Genomic DNA, 27,637 nt, shown 5'->3' with positions numbered 1-27,637 from the left:
ATATTTCTGTCTGAGTTACACAGCGTACACTATCTAGCATTGATAAAAGAAGACAATTTTCAAAAATGTTCAACAGGCTTTTTAATCAAGACCTCTCATTGACAAGACATTCAGCATGGACATTAATTTCACATTGAGATGAATAAACACGGAAAACCTGTCATTTTCTTCATGTGTCATTCGATAAAAATGCCAAAACCTGTATCAACAACATAGAAGGAATGTAAAGAAGTCATGTTTGATTGAGAAAAGTTACGAAAAGTAGGTAAAGTTTGAAAAATACGATTGCTGTGTCGGAAAGAATGACCCGACTTGACCCAGATTTGAGACAGCTGAAACCAAGTTGCAAGTATATTCCGGACAGCACGTTCTATAGACTACTCAGAGTCAGAATAAATGAGTATTCTTCTCTTTGGGTCCGGTAGATGACTGTCGACAGTAGAGTGACCCGAGTCGTTAGAAGAAATGGTGAAATTAGAAACCCCTCCATATATGGGCCCCGGAAACAGGGTGTGCAGGGAATGGACGTCGTGTGTGATTTGTGACAAGTGTGACTGATGGGAAACTAGTGCATCTGGGATTCTGGGAGGATTTGACAAACGCGCTTGTGGAGTGGACGTATAAGATGATATGATTTTGTTGATATTTTTATGTTGTGATTCATTAATTGTCGAATAATTGTTGATGGACTGGACATTCTTGTGACCAGAAACTTGCATAATCTGATGCGCTGGGACACCATTGTGGGAAAAAGTTTGGATCATTCGTTTTCTAATGCTGTAGTTCGTCAACCTTTTGTCTGAGGACAGTCCAGCCCTGGATGCCATGGTCTTCATGAGAGAGCCTAACTTGTTTCTACCAACAGGTTGGCGTTTAAACCAGGTGTTTTAAGATTTTACCCCGAACTGTGTGTTGGGTGCAAGATAAAATTGACTTTCATCATTGCTAAAGTCAACCTGTAAACTGCCACCGGACAACATTCGTCACCAGGGTGATCCCACCCTTTGGGTGCCAAGTCACGGGATTGATCACCTTGCCGTGTGTTTTACTCACGTTCGAAAGTAGACTGTTTAGTTCAACCACAATGTGTTTAACACAGCATCTGGAGACTTAGTGCCAAGCTATCCGCATTCACGGAGTTTATTCAGTTCCATATCGGACACAGGATCAGCTCGCTCGGGTAAGTTTCCTTTTCCTTGCTTTTTTTATGATTTTCGTTTTGATTTCAAAACCTCCCTCAGTTTAGCAAAGTGCATAGATTCCGCCAGCAGATGTTTGTAATCGTGTCCCTTGAGGTAACTCTCAATGCTTGCCTTGACCCCCTTTAGAGTAGACGGTTCGTATTCCGAACCATCTGATTTGCGGGCCGAAATGAAAAATTTACAAAGAATAATGTTAAGTTCACTGGGGCTAATTTCTTCCACCTTCCTTGTGTCATTTAAACTTTCCTGTATAAATTTTTGAACTAAATTCATATCAAGTTTAGTCTTTTTCATAGTGTTTTCGTTTTCATTGGCAGTTAAGAACTTTTCGATGTCATCATCGTTCACAAAGGTAAACCTGTCTGCATTCAGCCCGTACTTGGTGGTGTTGACTTTTGCACACTAGAAAGAGTCTCTGGCAAAACTCGCAATCTGAATCTTGGAACTTCCATCTGACCATATGCAGTTTTGACAACAAACAAATTAATGTGTTCAGAGGTTGAATTATGCGAATAACTCTTCCTGTCAGATCTCCGTCTACTTTAACGAGGTCATTTACTTTGACAGGTGTGAAATGGTCAGCCATGTTTGTTTACAAACAACGCAGACGGAGTTTTGTTTTTTGTAATTACGCTTATTGTTAACTAAAACTCATGCAAAATGCTTTATTCATATATCGAAATGTGAAATCATGTGGTTGATATGAAACTATGTTGCACGTAAAACATGTGAATGAATGCCCCGGATTTGTGAATGAACTCACTGAGAGAAAAATAGTCCTGTCGTCCAATGAAAATTGACATTTGTTTCACTGACCAATCAGCTTCAAGAATCACAAACTGCACACTGTGCAAATATCAAAAAGTTATTAGACTACATATTTGAGCCCATATGGGTAATAATATATAAAAGTGCAACACACTATTTACGGCAGTGGCACATGAAACATGAAGACATATGAAAGAATCAATTACATTTTCAAGCTGCATCTTCAAAAAATTTAGGGGGTGGTCGGGTAGCTATTGGTTAAAGAGTTCACTCGCCACGCCGAAGACCCGGGTTCGATTCCCGACATGGGTACAATGTGTGAAGCCAATTTCTGTTGTCCCCCGCCGTGATATTGCTGGAATATTGCTAAAAGCGGCGTAAAACCATACTCACTCACTCACTCATAAAATTTATATAATTGACACATTTATAATACAACATTGATTATTACTTTAAAGTGAAGGAAAATACATATGAAGGCAATCGGTAATAGGGCATTATGGGAAAAAAATAGCAAGTGTGTCAAAGACGTCCTCCAAACTAAAAGAGTACCACACGGGTCCTAGAGGACAAGCCTTCATAGACTACCCCATGGACAGGGGCAAAGGTTTTCAAAGCGGAAACTGAGTTCGATTAAAATGCTAACTAATTAATTTAAAAGTGAGTGTTTACCTTCACGAACGTCACATTCCATAACAGACTCTAGATCCAGGAGATCTATAATAAAGATAAGAATGTTGGCCTTTGTCGTTGTCCGGATGGTTCTCCATGGACGACGCAGGTCATCATCAGCCTGAAAGTCCAAACAACTACAATATTAATTTACTCCTAAACATAGAAATACAATAAATACTAATAAATACAAAAGGTGGTAACAATCCTTTATGTTAATAGATTAACCTATGTTATTAATCAAACATGTTTCATACCACGTTTCATAACTTAACTTCCACCAAAGTAACAAGTTCGTCTCTTGTACTCTTCTTAATCCTGAGAGATTCCTCCCTGTCTGCAGAAGTGATGATGATCATGGATAAGGGTGTGCCCTTTCGGGAAAAGTCACTGGATATTGCCTCATCTCTGTGCAAATTAAAAGCACAGTAAGTGTTACGGTATCAACATTATTAACATACAATTTAATGTCGATTAGTTCTTTCGACAGTTGCTGGTGATATTGCTGGAATATTGTTAAAAGAGGCACAAAACCATACTCAGTCAATCACTGTATAAGGAAGGACTACTAAATGCTATATAATATTCACACTTTTCTCTTACTGTATATTGCCTTAAATCAAAAACACCGTCGTGCTTAAGATAAGTCTCTTGGAGACACAGTGCTGATGGTTTAAAGTCCTGAACTAGCAATTGTATCTCATTAAGGTTTTTCCTCAGTCCTTTGCAATTCAACTGAATCAAATGAGGCGTTTCAGTCATGGCGGCTCAATAGGTGACCTCACACTCGAGCGTGAAGAAGATGAACTCCTAGCACTGTCCTGTGAAGATAGAGTTACCTCCATATCCAAAAGTTACGGATAGGCATCTCTGAAGGAGAGGGTGTCCTATGATGTTGTCTAATTTAGATATTTTTTCTTTCTGTCTTTGTCATGTGAACATTACCTGGTTTTTCAATTACTGGTAAAGATTGTGAATCAGTCTGTGATTCTCAAAATGATGAATTTTGCTGACAATCTGATTTGTTGGGATGAATGACAGATGTTGTTTCTACTGGTTGATTAGAGTTTACCTATGTCAACACAGTCTGACATTCGATTGATGAAGTGGAAATAGAGCGAGACATTACAGCAGAATAAGTAGTAGTTGATGGTAACTGGTTACTTACTTGATTGTTGGCTTCTAAATACGAAAAGTTGTTGTTGTGTTTCAGTTTCAATATCTGTGACTCAGTTTTCCATACAGGACAAGACTTTGACCAGGCTTCATGTTGGCCATTACAGTTGACACACTTGACATCTATCCTACATTCGTTGCTGTCATGTTTACCACCACAACACTGGCAAACCTGAGGGCGATACAGGATTTGGAACCATGGCCAAACTTATGGCAAGTATAACATCTTAGTGGATTGGGGATATACACCTCCACTCCGATGTTAACATAAACAGCTCTAATTGAACGAGGAATATTTGGTCGATCAAATGTGAAGAGATAGGTGTTCAGGGGAGTGATAACACAATCGATCTTTTCAGTAAAACGTTTTACAGCTGTCACCGCTTAATCCTTCAACTCTGTAACAATTTCTTGTTCGGACATCAGAAAGGCATCGAGCTTTGTCATGAACAATGCCTCGACTGGAGTTTAGAGTCGTATGAGGTGATACAGCAACCTCAACATTGGCAAACTGACTGTTTGATAACAGATTCAGAGATTGCTGCTTCTTCACACATTCAACAAGAATGGAACGACTACGGAGTCGAGTTATATTTTTCACTTCTCCACAATGTCCGTTAATAGCTTTTGAGATAGTGAATGGGTTTAATTTTATAGGTTGTTTGTCAGCAGCCTCGATCACCAGGAATCGAGCCCTTGAATCATATTTGTTGGGAATGTTCCCAGAATCATCATCTTCAAGACGTCGTTTTTTGTCGTTGCGAATTGAACCAGGTTGTTGGGTTGACATGGTGAAAGAAAAGAGTTTCAGCATACTTGCCTCCCACCCAACATGGATCGTCAACAAGGACAGTGTTGTAGCGCATCGGATTTCCAGCATGCAAACACCAGGGATACAGGGATGTTATACTCTAGCAAATATGACTGGAATAGCTATATTTATCTACCAGATGTAGTGTCAGGCTGGCTCAGCCCGTGGCAAGAAAGTGGAGACATACAGAGGTCTACATCATCAGATTGGCCCATGAGCAACCACCTTCTGGCAAAGACTCTAGGCAATTTATTTCATCCAAAATTGTGAATTCTTACAAGTAATGCATGACCAAGACCAAAATATACATTAAAGTATAACACGGGTGTGCATATACAATATAACCCACATGGCGTGGCATGACAAGCCGATTAATAAGACCGGGCCGACCCTACCATCCGCCTAGGCGAGGTAAGGGTCAAAGTAGTTAGTTGGGCAAAGGAACTCAGTTCCAGGAACCAGTGCCCTCAACGCCTCCCGTCCTCCGCCGACACAGGGACGCAACCCACAGCAAACGGGGTTGCACAATTTGGTCGCCTTGTACGACCAGCAGTGGGGTGCTGAGGACACATTCTTCCCCGGGTCCAAACGGGGGAAGAGCTATTAGTGTTACCCAGCGGATCCGTTTGCATTCCAATTGTCATTCTCAACTCCCTGGAGAGTATACATGTACACCACAAGCTGCCTACGAGCACCTCACATATCTGGTACCCATTCCCTGCTGGGTGAACAGAGGCACAGTGGAACTAAGTCCTTTGGTGACACCACTCGTTTTAACACTGATGTTTCGGGTGTATGAACGTTTTCGCCACTGGTGAGATCACTTTTACTGTATGCCTCCATATTGTATCTCACCAGTGGAGGTATTTGGCGACCGCCGGAAAAAATATAGAGGCATACAGTGAATAATGATCTCACCAGTGGCGGGTATGGGCCACCGTACAAAATGTCTTAAATCTGTTTTATGTACTTGCTCAAACACCTGTATCTATATATTCAGTCTAGACAAGTATTGAAAGCGTGAACATTTGCTCAGATTTACATACATGTTCATTGTCAGCAATTATTCCGATAGTGATTGTTTTGGTGTCATTCAATAAGCATCGTCTGTACATGTAAATGTAACTTTAAACATGAATGCGGGGGTACGGGTGGCCCAGTCGTCAAAGGCGCCGCGATTCGCTGTGAAGAGTTGCGTCTCTTGGGCACGCCAGGAACCTATGATGTTGGGTTCGAATCCCGGTTAGCCCCGATTATGTTTGTAGGTTTGTCAGCACCATACCCGTGCTCGTGGATTTCACCGAAGTGGTTACCGTCTGAGACCTGCATCACTTCGGGCTTTCCTCCCACATTAAGCTGACACGCCGTGATATAACTGGAATACTTTTAAAAGAGGCGTTTAAGCCAACTCACTCACTCACTCACTCACTCATTTAAACATGAATGCACGTGCGGACATATAATGTTTATGTTTAATGTGGCAAGGTTAAATTTTCCTAGACGGATTGTCAATATTTAATGTATGTAATGTATTCCAGTTGGGTAAACAATCACATGTCGTGTTCAATTTCTAAGTAGAACTGTGACTTAACGGCATAAACCATGCTGTGATTAAGGATGAAAAAGTGGTAAGGGCGGCGTCAAAAATCACCCACTCACTCACGCCTTCATTAACTGGATGTGAAGGTATCACTGTTATAAGGGAGGGAACTCGTGAATGATTGCGATATTGATGCGCACTTAAAATATACTTTCACCTGTTCTTGGTACTCACAGTTGGAGGTGAGGTGAAATTGGGTTTAACGTCGCGTCCAAGATTATTGCACTTATATAGCGACGTGCATGCACGTGTATGTGTGTGTGTGGCTGCTTGTACTAGTCAGGACTGATGCCGATTTATAGTGCTAGCTCACTGAGATACCATGCCGCAGTTTAACATGAATACCCCACTCAGACACAGTATGCTGACTCCGAGCCGACCAGTCCTTGTTTTAGCCCCTTAATGCCGAGCGCCAGACAGGGTAACAACAAGTACAATCTTTTAACGTCTTTTTGTATGACGCGGCCCGGGATCGAACCCTGGACCTTCCGCTCTCCGGGCGGACGCTCTACCACAAGACCACGGAGGCGGTCTCACAGTTGGAACTTACAATGGTCGCATTCAAAATATCTTTTATGATTAAATTATCAGTGATTGTGAAAATGTGTTTTATTCCATGCATTCAGCTTGCAGGTTTGCTGCCTTTGCAAAGAGGACACGTGCGCGATAATATTACAGGTGACAGACCCAATCAACTCAAAACGATTTTGACCGCGCAATGCATTCATATTTATGGAGCAACAATGCGACCTTGTCGTGTCTCAGTAGCTGTTCACCAGACAAGCAGCACTTAACGCATGCTGTGTCCGTGCACTATCTGAACACCTACTGCATACCGAGTATTTTATTTGAAGCAAGGTGTGTGGGTCTTGTCCAATGACTGGTGGCTATTTGATCACGCGGTGCACATCACTTTCCCGTTGAATGTTTGTTGTTTGACGCCGCACCCAGTGGAATTTAATCTTTAAGACGGTCGGCTGTAAATAATCGACCCTGGACCAGACATTCCAGTGATTGACATCATGGACCTCGATCCACGCAACTGGGCAAGGATGACATGCATCAGCCAAGTCAGCCAGTCTGACCATCCGACCCAATTAGTCCTACAAACAAGCATAGTCGCCTTTTTACGGCAAGAATGGGTTGCTGAAGACCTACCATAGTATTCTTACCCGGATCTTCACGGGTCCATGACAAAACATGCTTCATTGTGCTCATCCCAGTGTAACATTGCGACCCCCTGTTTGTGGAGATGTCATATGCACGTCACCTGATGTGAGATACTCATTGATGTGATGCATAGAATACCGCCAATGATACATCAACATCAACATCAACATCGAATGACAATTTATTGCTTGTTTTATTTTCAGGCACAATGAAACATGGATGTACACTCTTCTGTTTTGCCCGGAAGTTTAGAATCACTCACTGCAACTACATTCTGCAAACCCAACCAAAGTCTTCGTACTTGATTTGTGTTTAGTTAATCCCCGTGTATATGTAATCATAGATGTGTATCCATGTCCACCCTGGTACTGAAAACTTGATTGTACCGAAACGTTGTAATATAAAGAGCTTGACCATGAACCAAAAGGTAAATTATATCTTTCTAGGTACCGCAGCTTCTACAATGCCACTTAAAGATAATATTCTTCTTCATCATTATCATTGGCAACCACACGGTCAACCAACGTTTGACACCAATATGTTGTACTACTCATGATCACGTTGATAACAGGATTGTTTGTTTGTTTGTTTGGTTGTTGTTTAACGCCGCAATCCGCACACACTATACCAGCTCTATGACGTCGGTCTGTAAATAATCCAGTCATGGCCAGACAAACCAGTGTTTGCCGTCATTAGCATCGATCCACGCACTCGGGATACGATGACATGCATCTAGCAATTCAGCGAGTCTGACCACCCGTTCACCTTAGTCGCCTCTTACGACAAGCATAAAGAAAAAGATAAAGGAAAAAATAATGCTATTAGCTGCGTTAAAAGCGTTTCACTAACTCACTGAGACACTTCTTAATGAAAAGTTGTTTCACGCTTAAGTACACTGATATAAGGGAGGTAACTCGTGCATGACCGTCATATATTAGTGCACACATAAAATATACTTTTCACCCGTTTCATGCTCTGAAGGATGGACGTATCAATACTCGCATTAATAATTTCTCTGCAGATTTAATTATCAGTCGTTTCCATGTATTATTCAGATATATACATGTAGGTTCGATGTCTTTGTATGCAAAGCTTAAATTCTACAATTTGGTTTCAAGACTGAAAATACCACCTTGATAGTATTCGAAAATTAAAGCAGGAAATTATACATGGGTTAATTGTTAAATGTCATACCTCACGCACATGTGTGTTGCAAAGAATATCCTTATGTGTTACTGGTAATCACCAGTGTTTTCAAGGCCGTTCCTTGAGAAAACTTTGGTGCTCTGTAATATAGTGTGCGCTTCACTTTAAGCGAAAATGCAAATGATTACTAAGCGTGCAGGGTGATTTACCAATGTTTATTCAATGACGAGTTTACAGTATAAACTTACATCTATAAATCAATCAAATAACAAATATATTCTTCAAAATGATAAATATAAACATATTTGTATAATCACTTGCTCACTGGGTTATCCTCTTTATTTATAAATATCATTGATATTCCCGCTGATGCCGCATCCTCCATATTTCAGGCTTGTGTGGTGTGATACATCGAAGTTTATTGTCTCCCAGACCCAAGAGAAAATATTCAAATCCCACTCAAGCCTTGAATGATTAATTTTGGCAGGTCTAGATAAGGATTGTTCTAGGCTCCATTTTAATTCACTACTTTTGTTGTGTAGATATGTATTTTTTAATAAGATAACTTTATTTCTGGGACTTAATGTAAGTCTGGCGGTCTAGGGGAAGTAACTCTACACAACAAACTTTGTGTGTCCCACGCGGGATATACAGTTACTGCCGGAGCCGAAACGAATTGTTTTTCAAATAATCCCTATTTACTCAGCTCACCTGTAGTCCGCCCAATTGCCGCCCTGATAACGACTCTTGGTTACTTAGCACCAGAAACATGCTCGTGGGTATCACGCCACTCACCCCTTCCGTCACTAAATCACATTGACGTTCTTGGTAGCCTTTTTTTTCACAGAAAAGAACTTTCCTGAATAAATATGGAAAATAGCCAGTTTGAATCCGCATTACGTGTAAAATTAACAATACATCATAAAATTGTAAAGACGCACAAAACATGTTCATGATTGTGTCCTCAATATCAGGTTAAGTGACAAGTGATGAGTTACAAGTTGGAGTAAACATATAGCTGTTGTATATGTGGACCTTGTGACCTTGCGGACATGAAAGCGCGCAAGAATATAGATTTAGATATAATCTTGTTGTCAGTCAACAAACACTTGTTGTTGAGAGAGTTGCGAGAAGAGCGGGTGATACCGGTAGGGCAGGACATGCTTACTCTTTATGCCACCCCCTGGTGTCATCACTGGTTTTCAATGATCCATTCATATAATTGTCACATTTTCGCGCAATAGAATATGCTTTGTTGGTAAAACGAGATTGGTTATTCTCTAGCATTGAAATTTGATTTTTATATTTGTATAAACAATCAATGTTTATAATTAAAACACTTATCATGCTGCTAATGAGGGGTGTATGAAACTATTTTATAAAGATGTGTCATTGAAAATCTACGAGGCATATATACAGCACATCTCCTTTTTCAGAATTTTGACATTTAATATAACAGTCCATTTCGCCTCATCAAGGGATTCCCCTTTCACAGCCTCTGAAACATAAAGTGTCACTTGCCACACAGTATCCTTATAAATCATCTGGATTAATATGAACAACTTCATGTCACATTCTCATATGATGGCCATGTTGGGACACGGTGTCAATTGCTTATTGTATTAATAACAGTTCATGATAATTCCGCAGAATACTTACATTAGTCTTCCTGCTTCTTCCGGAACTTAGTTTTGTCAGGTTTGGCGTATAGATCCTCTATGTTGATGTCGTCAGCTGTACCTGTAGGTTTCGGCGTATTTTTCTTCGGTTTCTGCACTTGGGCGTAAACATCTGATAGAAAATTATACTTTATGTATACTTTAAATAAAGAAACAGCAATTACATAGTTAATGTGACCTTTACTTTAATCTATTACTTTGATCTAGAACTGCTTCTCTCCAGTTCCATGCTGCGGGAACAGGAACTTGTCAGTACAACACTAACAGTAACATCCCACATTCAGGACTTTGGCAATTACACGGTCGAGCAATTAAATTCAAGTCAAATTAAAAGGTATCGAAACATAAGAACATAAATAACGTTCAAACATCTGACTTGAAGTCTATATAAGGCCACAAGTAGTATTCAGAAGATATGATACATGTGCCCCCCCTTTTGTATATTTCAAGCTGTTGCACTGACCGATATACACAAATCGATTGCTGGGCGTGCCCACGTGACATCGTATGTGCGAAACAGGTATTTAAAATCATGGAAAACGTGATTATCAATAATTAAATAAAGTTGAATTGACATTGTTCATAAGTTGTTATGGTTCTTTATTTGACTATGGTGCAATATATTCAACCCGCGTGGACCTTCCTACCAATGTCGAAACATGACTACAACAACAGTGCAGCATCGGCAACGGTAGAATAGAGGTGATTCTCCTTTGAATTATTATTTTGTTGTAATTTAGGTTGTGTTAAGGCTGACGTTTTTTATTTCAAATGTACAAATTCTATTGAAAGTGCAGGTGTTTTTTTCTAAACGATATCAATGGATCGCATGCTGGTGAGATGGTATACAGTGATAGCGAAATTCCTAACCTGTTATCATGTGATCATTTGTTGAAGGCTGGTTGGGTGAAGTGACTTCACGTGAAGTCTCATAAATATCATTTTCCACTGAAATAAACAATACAAAATGTTGCACGTGGATATTCACTTCCATTGTATAACAACAACAACAAGAAGAAAATGTACATTTGTATATCGCCAATTCCACATGAAAGCCTGCTCATATTACTCGTTTCAACGGACAAGTCAATATTCAATTTGTATTCAAGGTTCTTGGAAGATATACAACCAACCCTGCCCGAATTCGAAGGCGCTCTTAGATTCTACATTCATGTATCCATCTCATCCTACTGGGTACCCAGTTGCTGCTGTAAAACAGGGGCCAATTCCGGAAAGGCTTGCTCACGAAGACACCTGTGTATGACAGTGTGTGACAGGACCAGCTGTCATGTTTGATGAGTGGAAACACACAGACATCCAATCCTCACCACCCCAACGTAGTCTGATTTGTGACCTGTGCGCTAATAGATAACATGCATACATCCGTAAACATACTATTATTAAAGCATGACACAATCCATTCATCCTACCTTGAACTTTGTCGTTAATGTCTTGGTCTTGTAAGACGCGATTTCTGAAACAAATACATTTACAGATATAATTTATCTAAAACATGTCATTCAATAAGAATTAAAAGTTGTATTAATATGTGTACATTTTGATAAAATAAATTTGTGTTTTGTAAATTATGAAATCTCACTTCGACGTTACAAACGACAAAACCCTTAAACGTTTCCATACTCGATTCCCACTATGTCATAAGCACATGTTTTTGAATCGGCATGAACGCATTTTATACAAGAGTTTACTTACTCATTATAGTAGGTATGTGATGCCTCGTGCTCCTGTTCACGTGCACTGCCTGTAACAAAAGCAAGCTGTATGGGCTGTAGCGTGGCTTTTTGTAAGAAAATGTCAATTGACGATTAACTCAAACAATCATAATGTGTTGTCATCACATCCAATCTGTTTATTATACACCCATCCGTATTGCTTTGACGCAAACTGCAGGTCGTAACATAAGACCAAGGTATTGACAAGTTTAGTGGTTGCTTTACCGTTATTCACATTACGTCCTCTCCTTCGTCTTATACACAGAACACTGACGACGACAACAATGACGACTGCAACACCTCCTCCAACACCAGCAGCGATGTAGACAACTTGATTATCTGCATTGTATAAGGAAATATCATGTAATAATATACTTCATATTAAACTGATGTCCAAAAGAAACTTTACCAACTGAAAATATAAATTTCAGACAAAGTATAAATCTTTTTTCGATGAAGCCTATGTAAAACACATAACCTAAATACAACGATAGTGTATGCAGAAACTGTTAATCGTCTGTTACATGTTTGTGAGATAACACGCGAAAAAGTGAAAAACACGGACAACTGCAAATGCAAATGCACGTGCGGGTAAGGGTATAAAACGATTGCAACGGCAAGTCAGACATCCACAGTGATAAAAAAAACTAAAAGAAATGCCACGACTCACAGTCGAACAACGTGAACGAGCTTTGGGTATGGTACTGATGGGAGCCACCCACGCCCTTCGGTTGCTCCCGCGTTGCCTTTACCAACATGATGCAACGTTACAGACAGACACGGCGGACCGCTGACAGGCCAACAACAAGGCAGACCCAGGGTGACCACGCCCCATGATGACCGGTACTTGCGTACCTTGCACCTCCGAAATCGCTTCCTGACAGTGACGTCATCGGCGACAAATGCCTTAGGTCACAGGGTTAGTCGACAGACAGTGGCCAGGAGACTCAGGGCTCATGGAATCAGGGCTTTTAGACCCTACAGAGGACAGCTAGCGACAGAGCAACATCGTCGTCTGCGATTGAGATGGGCCCGGATTGTACGACGTTGGCAACGACGTGACTGGCAGAGGGTTGTCTTCACTGACGAAAGTCGATTCTGTATGTTGAGGGCTTATGGAAGACAACGTGTTTACCGCCGAAGGGGTGAACGAACGGCGGCGTGTTGCGTGCAGGAGGTCGTACCGTATGGTGGAAGGAGTGTCATGGTGTGGGGAGGGATCTGTGGGCAGGAGAGGACACGCTGATCATCGTTGACGGAAACGTGACAGCTCAGCGGTACATGGATAATATTCTTCGTCCAGTTGTCCTACCATTTCTCCAACAGCAGCCACGTAGTGTCATTAATCAGCATGACAACGCTAGAGCCCATACAGCCAGAATTGTCACTAACTTCCTCGCAGCCAACAACGTCAACGACCTGCCGTGGCCTGCACGCTCACCCGAAATGTCCCCCATAGAACACCTCTGGGACTTGATGGATCGTCGTGTTCGACAAGGACCACACTCTCCAGCCAACATGCAAGAACCGATCTTGGCCCTCCAAGACGAATGGCGTCAAATCCCACGTGACCTCATCAGACGACTGACTTTTTCTGTGCGTCGAAGAGTTTTTGCGTGTTTTGAGGCATTTGGTGGTCACACACGCTACTAATGACTTGTTATTGAACGTGAGCGATTTTTTATGTACTCTGCCTATTGTCCATGATTCTGAAAGCTCGAGTTTTGTACCACAACTTTTGGGGGCTCTGACGTCATTCTCGGTCGCGGTGTGATTGTCATTTTCAGTATTGATTATGTTGATATATTGAACTTCTCAATACACTTTACTTCATGCATGTATACTTGTTGTTTTTGAGCAAGAGTGATTTCAAACTCTGGTAAAGTTTCTTTTGGATGTCAGTTTATATAAACATGGTGACTTATTTGAAACATATACAAAGGTGTGTTCGATGATATGCGATTATGCAGCATTTTAAACGGATAATGGTAGATCCTAGTTTTAAGCATTTAAAACATTACTTCCGAGGGCGGCATGGTATCTCAGTAGGCTCGCACTGTAAAATCTGCGCATGCATTAGTCCCGACTAGTACAAGCACACCCACACACTTGCATGCATGTCAATATATAAATTGCAACAGTGTTGGACGCAACGTTAAAACCCATTTCGCCTAATCTTGCCTGACGTAATACAGTGGCCAAATGTTCCCCTCACTCGTCAGCGCAGTGACGTAACCAGTGTTGAGGATACATAGATTTTTGTTGGAAGTAATATAAATGGAGAACCTCACTCTCGGGTCTTGTAATATGAAACATATTAAAACGAGTTGTATTGGAGTTTAAACGTGTATCGACTTGTGGTGATATGGTTGACATGAACAATCACGAAGGTGACATTCTGAAATCATCCACAATCATTTCTCCATTTTCCGAATTTGAAAACGACATTAACTGGAGTCTTTAGTGAATGAGGGAACAGGTAATCAGCTTCAGTCTAAGAGGGTTTAGTACCGTTATGCCATTGTAACGTTATGGTAACTGATGACGTCATTTCAAATTTCATTGATGCGGTATCTCCTAGGCGATACAGCGTGATCCAAACGTTATCTCCCGTGGAAGCTAGTAAGGGTGAACATTCTATTGGTTCTATTATGGAATATAAGTGCATGGCAAAACATGCAGGCATAATAATATTAACATCTCGTCCTTGTTTGAGGAGATGTCTGATTTTGCTGCAGTAGCTGTAGTTGCTGTTGTAGTTGCTTCTGTAGTAGTTGTACTTGCTGCTGTCGTAGTTGTTGAGGGCTCTGTCATTAAGTTTGATACGTCTAAAAATTAGTATTATTAATTCGATTAAATTGCTTGGTTTTGATTATTTTGATTTAACGAATCGACTGGTTTATCCATGCATCCACAACTTATAGTGTCAGTTAAACGGTGCAATGGTAACATATTCAATAACAGTTTCTGGGTTATCAATGTGATCTTAATTTACTCGTACAATAAGTTTATATATAAACTGAAGATGAAAAAAAATTACATTGAAACATTTTGAATAACTAAAAAAACAAAAAACGCATGCGGTCAACTGTTTGTAACATGGGGCAAACAACTGCCCTAAACGCAGAACACTCGTTTCAAAAGAACCAAGGCCATGCATCCGTCAATGCACATGCTACGACAAAAATACGCAAACAGGTTGTTCGGTGCTGAATGTATATAACAGTGCATATGTATAACTTGTATCTAAAAAATATACGATTATTCGGCGTCCTGTCTAAATCTGGACGATGACCGATTGTCTTTGGACAATGCAAACTATATAATACAGCAGTGGCAGATAACAATGACAATCATTTTTCGATGAATAATCTACTGTAATTAATTAGTTGCTGTTGTTCTGTCTACTGTATCTATAATACGAAGACCTTGTAAATGATTAGTAACACGATTCAAGGAGGAACGGGGTGGAACGATGAATACAAATAAAGTGATCAATAGCGAAATACATTCCATTAAAACAGACCATGTGTAAATGTCAAGGGATAACATGTCATCCTATTCAACGTTTCTACCAACGCCCCGGGGCCAGAAACCTAATCAGTCACATAATAGGTTTTTATTCTTGATATATTATTGCTTAATACCTTTGAATTTATTGCTCAGTTAAAGGAGTTTTACCTTATATAACATGAAGTATGATACATAACATATACATAATATATAATGACCATCAATCATTATGAACATAGTAATATTTACTTCAACATCCATGTCAATGTACTGTTAAGTACTGTTAACTTGACAAATAATAGAGTCATCACCTCTGTCAGATAGTTTACAAAGTGGACATTTCGTTTCGGTTAAAGGATTTTTCTTCATCTCCCAGCTTAAATAGGTAAATTATAGTTACAAGTTCTAAAACTCGCCAAACGTTTTCCTGCAGTACGTGTTAATAATATTCAGAATTTCGGCAATCATTTTATATGATACAAAGCATTATGCATTTTGAAGACTTATCTCTTGCACTTGTCGAACACTGTAGGTTAATATCAGTTAAGTTTTCATGGACTAAATGTTTTAGATAAGTAGGATTTTTGTAACTTGGTGAAAACCAGATGTATCTTTGTCCAAAAGTTCGTTTGATATATGTAATCCATTTATGTTTATATGTTTTAAATAAACTTATTTTTCTCATGTTTGATAGATGGTCACTTCCAAGTTCCCAATATACATGAATTTTCTTAATGGTAAAAGATATTTTAGAAAACGCAAATGGACAGCTTCTTGAGTTGAATCCACATACTTCGCTTCTGTAAAGAAGAACTGGTTAAACCATACTGTAAGTGATCAATTTTACTTCGATGACCCGGGTTGTATTCTTCGCACCATATCACAAATTTCAGTGAAAACAACATATTTACAGTTTAACTGAGCCGTTTAAAACTTCAAAGGGATAGCCAGTGTCTGGGTTATATCATTATGAGAAAAGAGATGCGAGGCAGTTAAAATATATTCCACTGTCTGACAACTGGGTGTTTGACAAATGGGAGGACCCCGATCTGTATAATGTTTCAGCGGAAATTATTTGAAATTGAAGAAAAGGACTTTTGGTTGGTAGCGTATATCATGCTACACTTATTTCCCTAAACTGATCAAAGTGGTAAAAAGCAACCTGCAATGTACATAGTTACATTACTGTTATAGAGAAAATACAAGCCTGCGTTAGTGTAGGGATGAGATAACTGACCGCCATTAATATTAGATACTGCTGGTACCAAGTCAATCGATTAGAGAGCTCACTTAAATTGTCAAATAGATAAGGAGAAAAACATGTTTTTACAGTAGCATTACCTTTGCTGACAGAAGTTCTACTTTCACTCGACGCTGACGGAGATGCTCCATGACTTGAAGTTCTTGTCATTGATGTGACGGGTGATGCTGCAGTACTTGCTTCTGCATTTACTACATCTGGCAAGTAAGACGTTACATAAGAGTATAATTTTGCATCAACGATGAACAGCACGTGATGCATTTGCACTCAGAAGCCAAAGTGTGCATGCCTTTCGAAGAGCTCACAATCACTAATGCAATTGAGCTAAGCACACGCTTAACATGCCCCCGAGACAGTATCTCAATGAACAGACAAATTGCGAGTTGTGGGTATGATTGAGGGGGGACGTCAATAGTGGTTAAAGAAACTGTGTTTCATACCAAAAGGTGTAGATGTTATGTTTTTTTGTGATTAAGAACATAATATTTGGTCATTCGTCTGATCAATGTTTTATCATAACACATTCATTGACAAAACCCATACCTGGTTACAGGAGACAGAGCGACATACACTAAACGAAGGGTGGTGTAACAACTCAATTAACAATGTCAGTATCGAGTGTGAACACCATTTGCGTTGATACAGGGGAAGCAGCGGTGGTGTACTGAAGACATGGCAAACCATGAGTGGCACAACTGAGCTCGCTAGTTACCAGCTGGTTCTGGTCCTGTTGCGGGCGTCGTTCAATCTCATCCAAGACAAGTCTTATAGGGGAGAGGTCTGGAGAAACAACAGGCCATGGCACTACGTACAGCAGTGTTATATGTGCTGCCTCAAAAAGTGTGTTACAACATGTGCAATGTGTGGGCTAGCATATCCTGCTGCAACGTGAACAGCATTTTTTCCCAGTCCTGTCTTCAGAACTTCAGATGCTATTTACACCTACCTAGACGTGACTGACGGTGATGTGTAAGCAAAATTGGGCGAATCGCTGAACCTCGGAGTTGGTTGTTGCAATCTCTCAACCGGTTCTGTAGGGTTCGGTCACTATTTGATCTCAGCCCATGAATTACCAGAGCTGTTAATATGGCAGTTTTGTAACGATTTCGTATATGCACCAACCGAATTTGGTTGTTTTTTTAACGTGACGTCAGATATGGACGACGGGACCGTGACAAGCCATGAGTGTTGGCCTGCTGTAGATAAAGACCATCATGTTTCGATAAACATTAAAATATCGGACAACTTCGTCTTGCCACATTCCTGTTTGCAGCAGGCCTACGGCGCGTAGACATTCATATTCAGCAAGCCGTGCCATTGCGCAAGCGTTACTTAGTATTGAAGCATAATGGTGTTGTTAGCACCTGATAATCAAACACTCATTGAGTGTTGCCCTGTTGTAGATAACGTCACCAAAAAGATGATATTGTGTTTCGATGAACACAAAATGCCTGTAAATTCGTTTTATGCAACGGCGGTTAAAAGGTTGATTTTCATTAAATGGTGGCATTGCGCAAACGTTATTTTACTGTCAAAAGAAATGGTTTTATAGCTAAATAATCATTGTGTCTTGTTAAGATTAAAACAAACACATGCGTGGGTATCATGCTCCCAACAAACGCGCAAACAGCCAAATAGATTACATTAACATTAACATGTACATGCAAATTGTGAATCACGACCTTAGAGATGTATGCCAGAAATGTTTATGCCAGTATACCACTAAGGAAATAGGTTATAGAAAGACTCCTTGTTATTGCGCATGCGCAAAGAAAGATTGCAAAAGACGCGCAAAAGAGCGATATCCTGATCAAAACTGAGAACATTATTTGCTAGGTCTAGAATGACAAATGGTGTACAGTTTCATAATGTCACAATCTTTTCGTCAGAAAAGATTTCACCTTCCAACGGATTTGTCCTATTACATGTTTGGCTGTTTATCAAATGCATAGATGGCAAGCAAGCGACAATGTGCCATCTGGTATTTCATATTATTACCCACGTGGTGACGATACAGGTGGTAAGATACTAAATCCGTACGTCACACGTGTGTCGTACAAGGTTGACCTCGTTTTATTCGTTTTGAGTGGATAACCATGACCTCTGTCACACCGGGACTACTTTGTTCATTCTTAAAAAATCGCGAGACGTCATTCACTTTTACAACTACAAGGCAGAACTGAGGCAATCTCATGAGAGCGAGAGATATTTAAAAAACACTTTATTAAACCAAACAAGATAGTCACATGCGTCAACTTCGGGTTGCATTCTATATAAGCTATGCATAGAGCTTCTACTTCTACAGACATTATATAATCGAGCTATTTCTACAGGCATTATATAATCGAGCTATATCCATTTACAATGTACGACTACCGATCAAAAGACCCTCATGAGCGTGACGAACCCGAGCACTTTCGCAACTTTCAATTTGATTTAACGAACAAGGTTAAGCTTAAACTATCTGGACAGATATCTGGACTTACTTGGGATGATCTGGTTGTGCCATCAGTGTCCTCTTCAAAGCTTATTTTGTACCCTGTTTTGGGAGTAGTTTGTTCAAGACTGCACAATCAGATCACTCAAAGTGAACATTTCCGATACAAATCATTCGAACACTATGTAAAAGTGTGCCTGACTTTTGATTAAGTGGCCCAAAATATCCCAAATATGAACAATAACGTACATTCCCTATCTCTTGCGTAAAACTAGCGATCTCGGTTGTCTTTTCTTATTCCGGTGGTGACATTGCCCTTCGATTTTTCGAAGCTGTCACTGATATGCAAGCAGACTTGAGTTTGTTGATTTTAAAGTTAACATGAATGTCTTTGGTGAACACTCTGATTTGCCTCTTCCAAAATGGTACGGACATGATATACATTCACCTGATAGATCAAGGAAACCGAACTATTTTGATTGCACAGACGGGACCCCGGCAGTGCGAGTGAACAACTGCATGTTGGTCCGATATTCAAAGCTCGGCGCTAATGTGACTTTTCACATTTTCTTATAGGTGTCCTGTGTACCAACAACATGGCGCTTAGATTACCATAAGTTGAAGAAATTCTTCCAAAAGGATCTTGAGCGTCGGTGCTGTTTTGTTTGCAAACACAACTGCAGGCGTGTGTTGTAAATGCGTATGCATAGAAATGTCAACAATGCCTATATTTGGGCATATATCAATATTCATGTGCAACCATATTTTGCAACCGGTTTCAGTTCGGTCTGTCAACGAACGAAAGTTGTTATGTATTTATACTTATATATATACTTACGCTCGTCCGATAGAAAGTCCTCTCGTTTCGTAATAATGGTATCCAACGAGAATGAGTGTAGTATATATCTGATCAGAACACATTTTAAAAAAACCGCGTTTGTTTGGTGTATGTTATTTGTGCACGACTTTGAGATGATAAAAACAAGCCTAAGATGAACTGGAATGGACAGTGTAAAGATATGTTGACACAATGAAACCGGTTGATTTGTTGCTGAAGCTTCTTCTCCGACCTGTATGTCTCCAAGTCACAAGTAACGAAAACGCTACAGAACCTCCGAATAACATGCAGAATAATTACACGCATGGAATCTGTTGGTTCACCGTGTTTTTCACTTTTTAAGGATTTTCTCCTACATGTGGCTTCTACTCACCTATAGTTAGGTTGTTGCTCCTGTCGCCCTTCACAGTATCCACACACCACCACACAGATCCATTGTCTGTTTGAGCGCCAATCCTGAGTGTTACATTGTGTTGGTTAAATCGGCAACTGGCATTGATACGTCCTGACAGGAATGTCCTGAAAGCGTCGGGGTTGATTTCATCATCTTCACACTGAGTGACAGACACATAGCGTGTACGTACGATGAGAGCACTGTTCCTCGACCACACTATGTCCCGACTACCTGCACTGCTGCTACACATCAGGGTGTAGGTGTTCCCTTCCGTTATCCTGATGGGGAATGGGGTCAGACGTAGTGAACCTGTCGGAGGAAAATCGCGTATTATATGTATAACAAAGACAATGGAACCCATCAATCACGAAGACCGGACGATGACTGTCAGGAACACCAATGTATTACTAACGCAACATTACTTCGTATTCATATTCTCTGTCAATACAATATATTAAACATTGTTACGTTGCTAAGTATTGTAGTACACTGTTCGACTTATATGTGCTATAAATATTTCCAACCATATGATGTTATCACCAGCAAGGACAAAACAAGTATGAAGGGAATTAATTTAGAGAACAATTTCAAAACAACAACACTTACAGACATACAACCATAATGGAAGCATAATTTAACGCCAATATAGAAACTTAAACATTTATACATACTGTTACAGATCGGTTAAATGGTGCGTGGATAAAAAGAATATTAGGCATAGTGTTGATTAAATATATAACGTCAACGCCAGAAAATACTGGATTATCCGACGAAACAGATTCCATTTGGTGTGAAAGGCAAAATAGCAGTAAAAAGCAACGAATGCTGACTGGTATGAACAAATTTCAGACCTGTTTGTTCTCATTATGTGCAATCACTGTCAGCGACACTTATGTACGACTTTATAAGTGCTTTACCTTCTTTAAATTATGCTGGCCATAGTAACCTCCGATGCTCGATAATTAAATTCCAATAATCATATTTACTGTATTAACAGTTTTGAGGTACTGTAGCGTATTTCTATTTTGAACACATATGTTCAATGTTAAAATGTCTGAATCGAGAGTTCAGTATTTGATAGCCAAGTATATTTCGAGATTATTTTGGTGCTGACATATTGATGCTCTTTTCATTTTTAATCACAATCATTTATAGTAACTGATGGTAAGTATTTTTTTCTTTCTTCCTGAAATCAAAATCATTTCCTCAGGGGTGTTTTTCATTACAGAAACGTTTTAATGCACTCTTCACTGGAAAATTAATTTAATTGCTATGACCGAATTCATGATCAGATGATTACATAAAGCCTACTCATGAGGCATCATCAGCAACTGTCAGTGTTAAACAAGTGTGTACATTGCAAAATCAGTCATGTGTTTAGAACACGACCTTGTGGAGCTCCCGTGGCTGTTAGTGGGTGAGTGGGTGAATTATTCACAGAAACCAATTGTGGCCTATATCTGGGAGTATACCTCGAAACACATGTGCTATCCAAACTAGACATATGAATGTTTCGCCATACTATAATCATCAATCAATATTTGTTGTCATAAAAGTCTCACATGCTCGCCAAAAACTATGTTAACCGATTCCAATGTCAGATTATCATTATTGGTTTGTCAGCATCATGTGTCATGTTCTTGGGTTGGTCATTCAAGACCTGCATCATTTAGGGTATTTCTACAACATAAAACTGACACTTCATGATGTACTGTTCTTTGCAGCAGTGTTTATGCAGTGGACATATGTTGGCCATGTACGACCAGTGTCTAACATACTACTCTTTCCAGACAAGCATTGCTATTTTGATATTTTTACCGTGAAAAGGCAGAGTTTCGTAAATTGATGAATGATGATACATACACCCCTCCCCCGACACCTCGACAAAAGAACACGAAAAAAAAAGAAAATAGAGAAACGCTTATATGGTTTTAAGGGATCAATTCGGCGACTTCTAAGGGCTTTAAACGCGATGTTTGGGACGTTAGTGTGTTTTTAACTTTACAAAGTGACACAGAGTGCGTGAAACGTTAACGGAGATGTCTTTGTGAGTGCCAGTTACATCAGTCGTAATGCCTGGTACTGAGTGCGGTGTAAACAACAACACAAACTGACCAAGCACAACACCTTCTGCCCTTGGAACCAACAAGCCCTCGGATGGCACCTTTTGGAATGAAAGTCCATTTTTTAGGAGCTGGCGTACTGGCTGTTAGCAGCATCAGGTATAGCACTCATTCTGTCGCCGAGACACACGGATCCGCCCATTTCTCCTTTGAAAAAGGAAACGGGATTCGCCACCCAAACAAACACGACGATTACGTTTGGGAAGCTACATGTACTTGTGATGTACCTTGTGATGAGTTCACTGCTCCCGCTGAAGTTGATTACGTTGAGATACAATAAGTCGAGAGTACTTTGGGTCGAACGTCAATGACCCGGATGTTACGATCCTGATGATGAGGGGTCTTCCTGATCATGAATGTTTGCTGGATGTTACATGTTGCCGATGCCGTATACAAACCCGGGACATTGCATGTGATTAACCAGCTTCAAGATCTAACAATTGTGCTGTTTCTCACTTTATGATTGAATCTTACTGAATCATAATGAATTATGAGTGAGTGAGTGAGTTTGGTTTTACGCCGCTTTTAGCAATATTCCAGCAATATCACGGCGGGGGACACCAGAAATGGGCTTCACACATTGTACCCTTGTCGGGAATCGAACCCGGGTTAATGAATTATGAAAACAACACGTGTAATGAACTTGTTCCAAGAACGAAGAATCATGTACATGTCAAAAGGCTTCGATATGAACTCTATGAAAGGCAAGATAGCCGTTTTGTGAGACTTTATCAGTGTAAAAAGAACATGTACATTATATTTTCATGTTGCAGTGCAACACGGATTCTTTCCTTCAATGAAATTTGCTTATTGTTACTTCGTATTGGAGATGATATTTTGATATATTCCTATTGCACAGTGAGATTGCGGAAAGGTTTACCCATTCGATTTATTTCAAAACATATGAACACCAGATTATGATAATTACATCCCTGATATATCCAGCTGGTGCTTGCAAAGTAGTGAACCTTGGAAATTGCTGATGTCTTGAGCTTGAGAGCTTGCATCATTGGATCTTTTTGTATTATATGCAAGATTTACATGTGTTTGCTAAAACGATTTACACAACAGTATACGCATGTCTATTTCTTGACGGTAATATTTTGTGCTTACAATTCTAAATATTCCCCTAGGAAATTATGTGTAGCTGAGAAGAGCTTACTTATTCTGCAGACTGACGTCATTTAGCGATGTCTCGTGCAAAAATGTTTTCATGACACGGGTATACAGACACGGGTATAATGACCTACATCACACAGCACGACTGCAACCCATTTATCTCCTTGTAAGCCCATAGCAGTTGAAGTAATAGGTGAAGGAGACTAGTAGCTATTTGTGTTTGTTTGTTGTTTAACGCCACACTCAGCACTCTACTCAACGGTCGGTAAATAATCGCGTCTGGACCAGACAATCCAGTGATTGACATCATGAGAATCGATCGCCGCAATTGGGACACGATGAAATGCATCAACCAAGTCAGCGAGCCTGACCACCCGATCACGTTAGTCGCCTCTTACGACAAGCATAGTCGACGTTTATGGCAAGCATGGGTTTCTAAAGATATATTCTACCCCGGATCTTCACGGGTCGACTTGTAGCTGTTGGGGTAATTGTGCATACAGATGCAAACCGTATATAAAGAGCTTCTGACAGGAAGTGACTCAACATTTTAAGAAGTATATCAGTGATAATCATTTCAGTTTCGGAATCAATGCTATCTGATGTACTAAAAACATTTTCGTTTACTGAAACAAATATAAAAATATCAACCCAATCGAAATTTCGAATGGTATAAGGAATTTGGATCTTTTGAATAATTCTTGGAATAGTCTTGCTTAATTAGGTACATACAATCTAATTGTGTTAAACAAATTCCAATTACAAATCAGTGCATTGTTTAAAGCTTTTTTTAATCATGTGTGTATAACTAAAGGTGAAAACTGGCTGGTATTCTCGTTTCATTGTATCTGCACAGGAAGACGACTGAGTCATAACTTTTAACGAATTGTGAGTAAGAGGTCATGAATAGAACAAAGCTAAATTAACCAAAGTTTACTTCTACAGATCATACACAGATATTGTGATGTCAACGTCCTTGATAAAAAAGATAGACATTAATCCTACCTGAGATCCTTATAAGTGCATTGTAACGTATGTATTAAATATTTTAGGAACCACAAATTGTCGTTTTATAAGTTCGCTATTCACTATTATATAACATATTCCCTTCGAGCTGACAGCTTTTTTTTAGTCCAATTGAAAAATAATTCAAGTGTGTCCAAAATTAATGGGGAAAATGTCTGAGACATGTCCTATGAAAACTACTTACATTGTACTCATGTGTACCGTATACGTAGAATATATTAAAAACCATCAAGCATGAACTCACCCGCTGCATATGTAGTGAACCCACAGGCCAACAACACAACTGTACGCCAAACATCCATTTCAACGAACACAGTGAGGGGTTACCGGCTATTTTACTTGGTTTTCCCTCCTCAATGCTGTTGATACCTCCTCATATGACGAAACTCTTCATTAATATTGAAAACGATGTACAACTAATGCATCTACCCCAGGCACAGGTTCCATAGGACGCTCAGGTCCGTGCAGGTTGTGTTCACCAGTGACTCCTGCATGTGTCGTAATTATGATGTAACACTGGGCACTGTTAGGCTTTAACGAGGTCCCAATACATGACTCTTACAAACTCACACACAAGTCCGTGTCGACAATGTAGCTACACCTGAAATACGAACCTGTGTTTGTTAGACCGGGAAGTGGTATCCACAGTCCACCGCACCTTCGGTAAACGATCTAAATATAGTCTCTGCTTTAATACCCATGTCACCTTAACATTACAAGCACTTGTTGGGTGTGTGAATATTACTACAACAACATATGACGTCCTGTAGATAGTCATAGGAATTGATACATTACATGCATTGCCATTGCTCATGATTGCCAGGCGTACACTGCATATTGACCGATATGTGGATCAAGTTACAGTGTCTGTACAGTGATGTATACATAACTCCCTGACAATGTTTTATAGTTACATAATGCTTCAATACAAAACTATTTCATGGTTGGTGTTGAAATTTCGTTGGAGCCGAGTCAATGGGGTCTCAGCTACTCCCTGCCTTGTTCTTGGTGTGTGTTATAACAGGACAAACCAGAGGTGAGTAGAGCAGGGTTATCATTTAACTAAGGGAGACAACTCGAAGATGTCTTGTTAAAAAAACCGCCACTAAAATAACACTAAACATGGTACATAGGTTCATACAAATTCTATGTTCCAAACCCTTAAATCATCTCTGTGTTTATACAAGAAACATGTAGAAACGCACAAGAAGTTCTAGTCTTTTACAAATGTCTGGGGTTTTTTTAAATTAATGTTTGTCATAATATAACATGTTCTTCCAGATATAGCTGCTTGAACAACATTCACTCACTCACTATACAAATCACCCTGCAACACTACACGCATTTTGAGACGATACATTTGATGATAAACAAAACTTGCCTTTCTCTCGTAATTATCAAATCTAAATATCAAATTATGTTGTCAGGTGCTTACACATGTAACAGCAATACAGAAAAAATGGTTTGAGGGAGGTAAATTCACTACCTATTTGCTAGCTCATGTTAAGTTTTGATAAGAATCGACCTCATTTCTTACTCTTTTAGTTTTACCAGGGGGTCAACCTCGGAATATGTAAATAGGGATAATATCGTTACACGGCTCCAATAGGTTTTTACAACTGACCACTTTTCCTCCATTATATTCTTGTAACAGAGTAAAAAGTCTACTGTGAGTCGATTGGTAACGTTCCAGGTAAAATCGACTTTTAACTTTGTGCAATTCGTATACAAAGTAATACTGATTTAATAATATGTACATATATTTCATACAGGTTTTCCCGACAGTCATCATGATCATCAGGAAGGCGGGATTTCTATATTGACTGGGATATATTATATTTGTAAACACACGACTGATTTCCCTTAACAGGTTCTCTACATCTGACCCCATTTCCAACAAGGATAACGGAAGGGAACACTTACACCCTGATGTGTAGCAGCAGCGCAGGTAGTCGGAACATAGAGTGGTCGAGGAACAGTGGTCTCATCGTACGTACACGCTATGTGACTGCTACTCAGTGTGCAGAAGACGTAGTAAACCCCACCGCATTCAATACATTCCTGTCAGGACGTTTCAACACCAGCTGCGAATTTGACCAACACAATGTAACACTCAGGATCAGCGCGCAACAAGACAATGGCTCTGTGTGGCGGTGTGTGGATGTTGTGAAGCGCGACAGGAGCAACAGCCTCACTATAGGTGAGTAGGAGGCAGATGTAGGAGTAAATCCTTGAAAGTGAAACACGGTGAATCAACAGATTCCATGTGTGTAATTATACTGCATGAGATTCGGATGTCAAACGAAGGCTGTAACTTGTGACCGGGAAACATACAGGTCGGACAAGACGTTTTAGCAACAAATAATTCGGTTGCGTTGTTTACATCCAAAAATGTTTACACGGAAGGTCCATTTCAGTTCATCTGAACCGTGTTGACATTATCACAAAGTGAGTGAGTGGGTATGTATGGTGTCATCCCCGTTTTAGCAATATTCCCGCAAAATCACGGCGGGGACACCAGAAATGGACTTCACACGTTGTATGTATGTGCACGTGGAGAATCGAATCCGAGTCTTCGGCGTGGTTGGTAAAGCAGGAGTGAATATTTGCAAGAAGTGGTTAATATCTCATTTACAGTAGCCCGGTTATAATACATTATATTATTGGTTGGTTCTACAAATGCAACTGAAGTATCAAACGAAAATTGATATCATCAGTTCAATGAACAAGGCGCGGTCTTAGCTGTTCGTCATATATATAACTACCCCCCCCCCCCCCCCCCCCCCCCCCTCCACCTCTCTCTCTTTTCTCACTCTCTCTCTCTCTCTCTCTCTCTCTAGATATATTTACTCTCTCTCTCCCTGTGACCGTATTGTAGCGTTCTTCGTCACCCCTGCCTTTCGTACAGACTAAAATGTCGCAGTCCCAAGTTCATCGCCTGCACCCGTGATGTGTTTTCAACACAATTT

The 27,637-nt window shown here is 40.0% G+C and overlaps 2 protein-coding genes and 1 long non-coding RNA gene across 4 annotated transcripts in view; 2 read left to right on the top strand and 1 right to left on the bottom strand.

The window, feature by feature from the left end:
* The window catches only part of LOC124125591, a 66,317-nt gene extending 41,011 nt beyond the window's left edge, over nt 1-25,306 (bottom strand). Inside the window, exon 1 of the mRNA XM_048398245.1 lies at nt 24,913-25,306. Within this exon, the coding sequence (XP_048254202.1) occupies nt 24,913-24,970 (58 nt within the window). The 5' untranslated portion in view covers nt 24,971-25,306. The remainder of the gene's footprint in view (nt 1-24,912) is intronic.
* Nucleotides 1-27,637, top strand: part of LOC124121871 — a 247,368-nt gene that overhangs the window by 24,530 nt on the left and 195,201 nt on the right. The window lies entirely within an intron of this gene.
* On the top strand, nt 25,618-26,794 carry LOC125381526. Its single transcript, XR_007221843.1, has 2 exons — nt 25,618-25,704; nt 26,539-26,794. It is a non-coding gene; the product is annotated as an uncharacterized LOC125381526 (long non-coding RNA).

The sequence above is a fragment of the Haliotis rufescens genome, unplaced genomic scaffold (genome assembly GCF_023055435.1).
Source record: "Haliotis rufescens isolate VD_foot unplaced genomic scaffold, xgHalRufe1.0.p SCAF_18, whole genome shotgun sequence".
Lineage (NCBI taxonomy): Eukaryota > Metazoa > Mollusca > Gastropoda > Lepetellida > Haliotidae > Haliotis > Haliotis rufescens.
The sequence above is the reverse complement of the archived record's forward strand: the minus strand, read 5'-3'. Positions and strand labels throughout refer to the sequence as shown.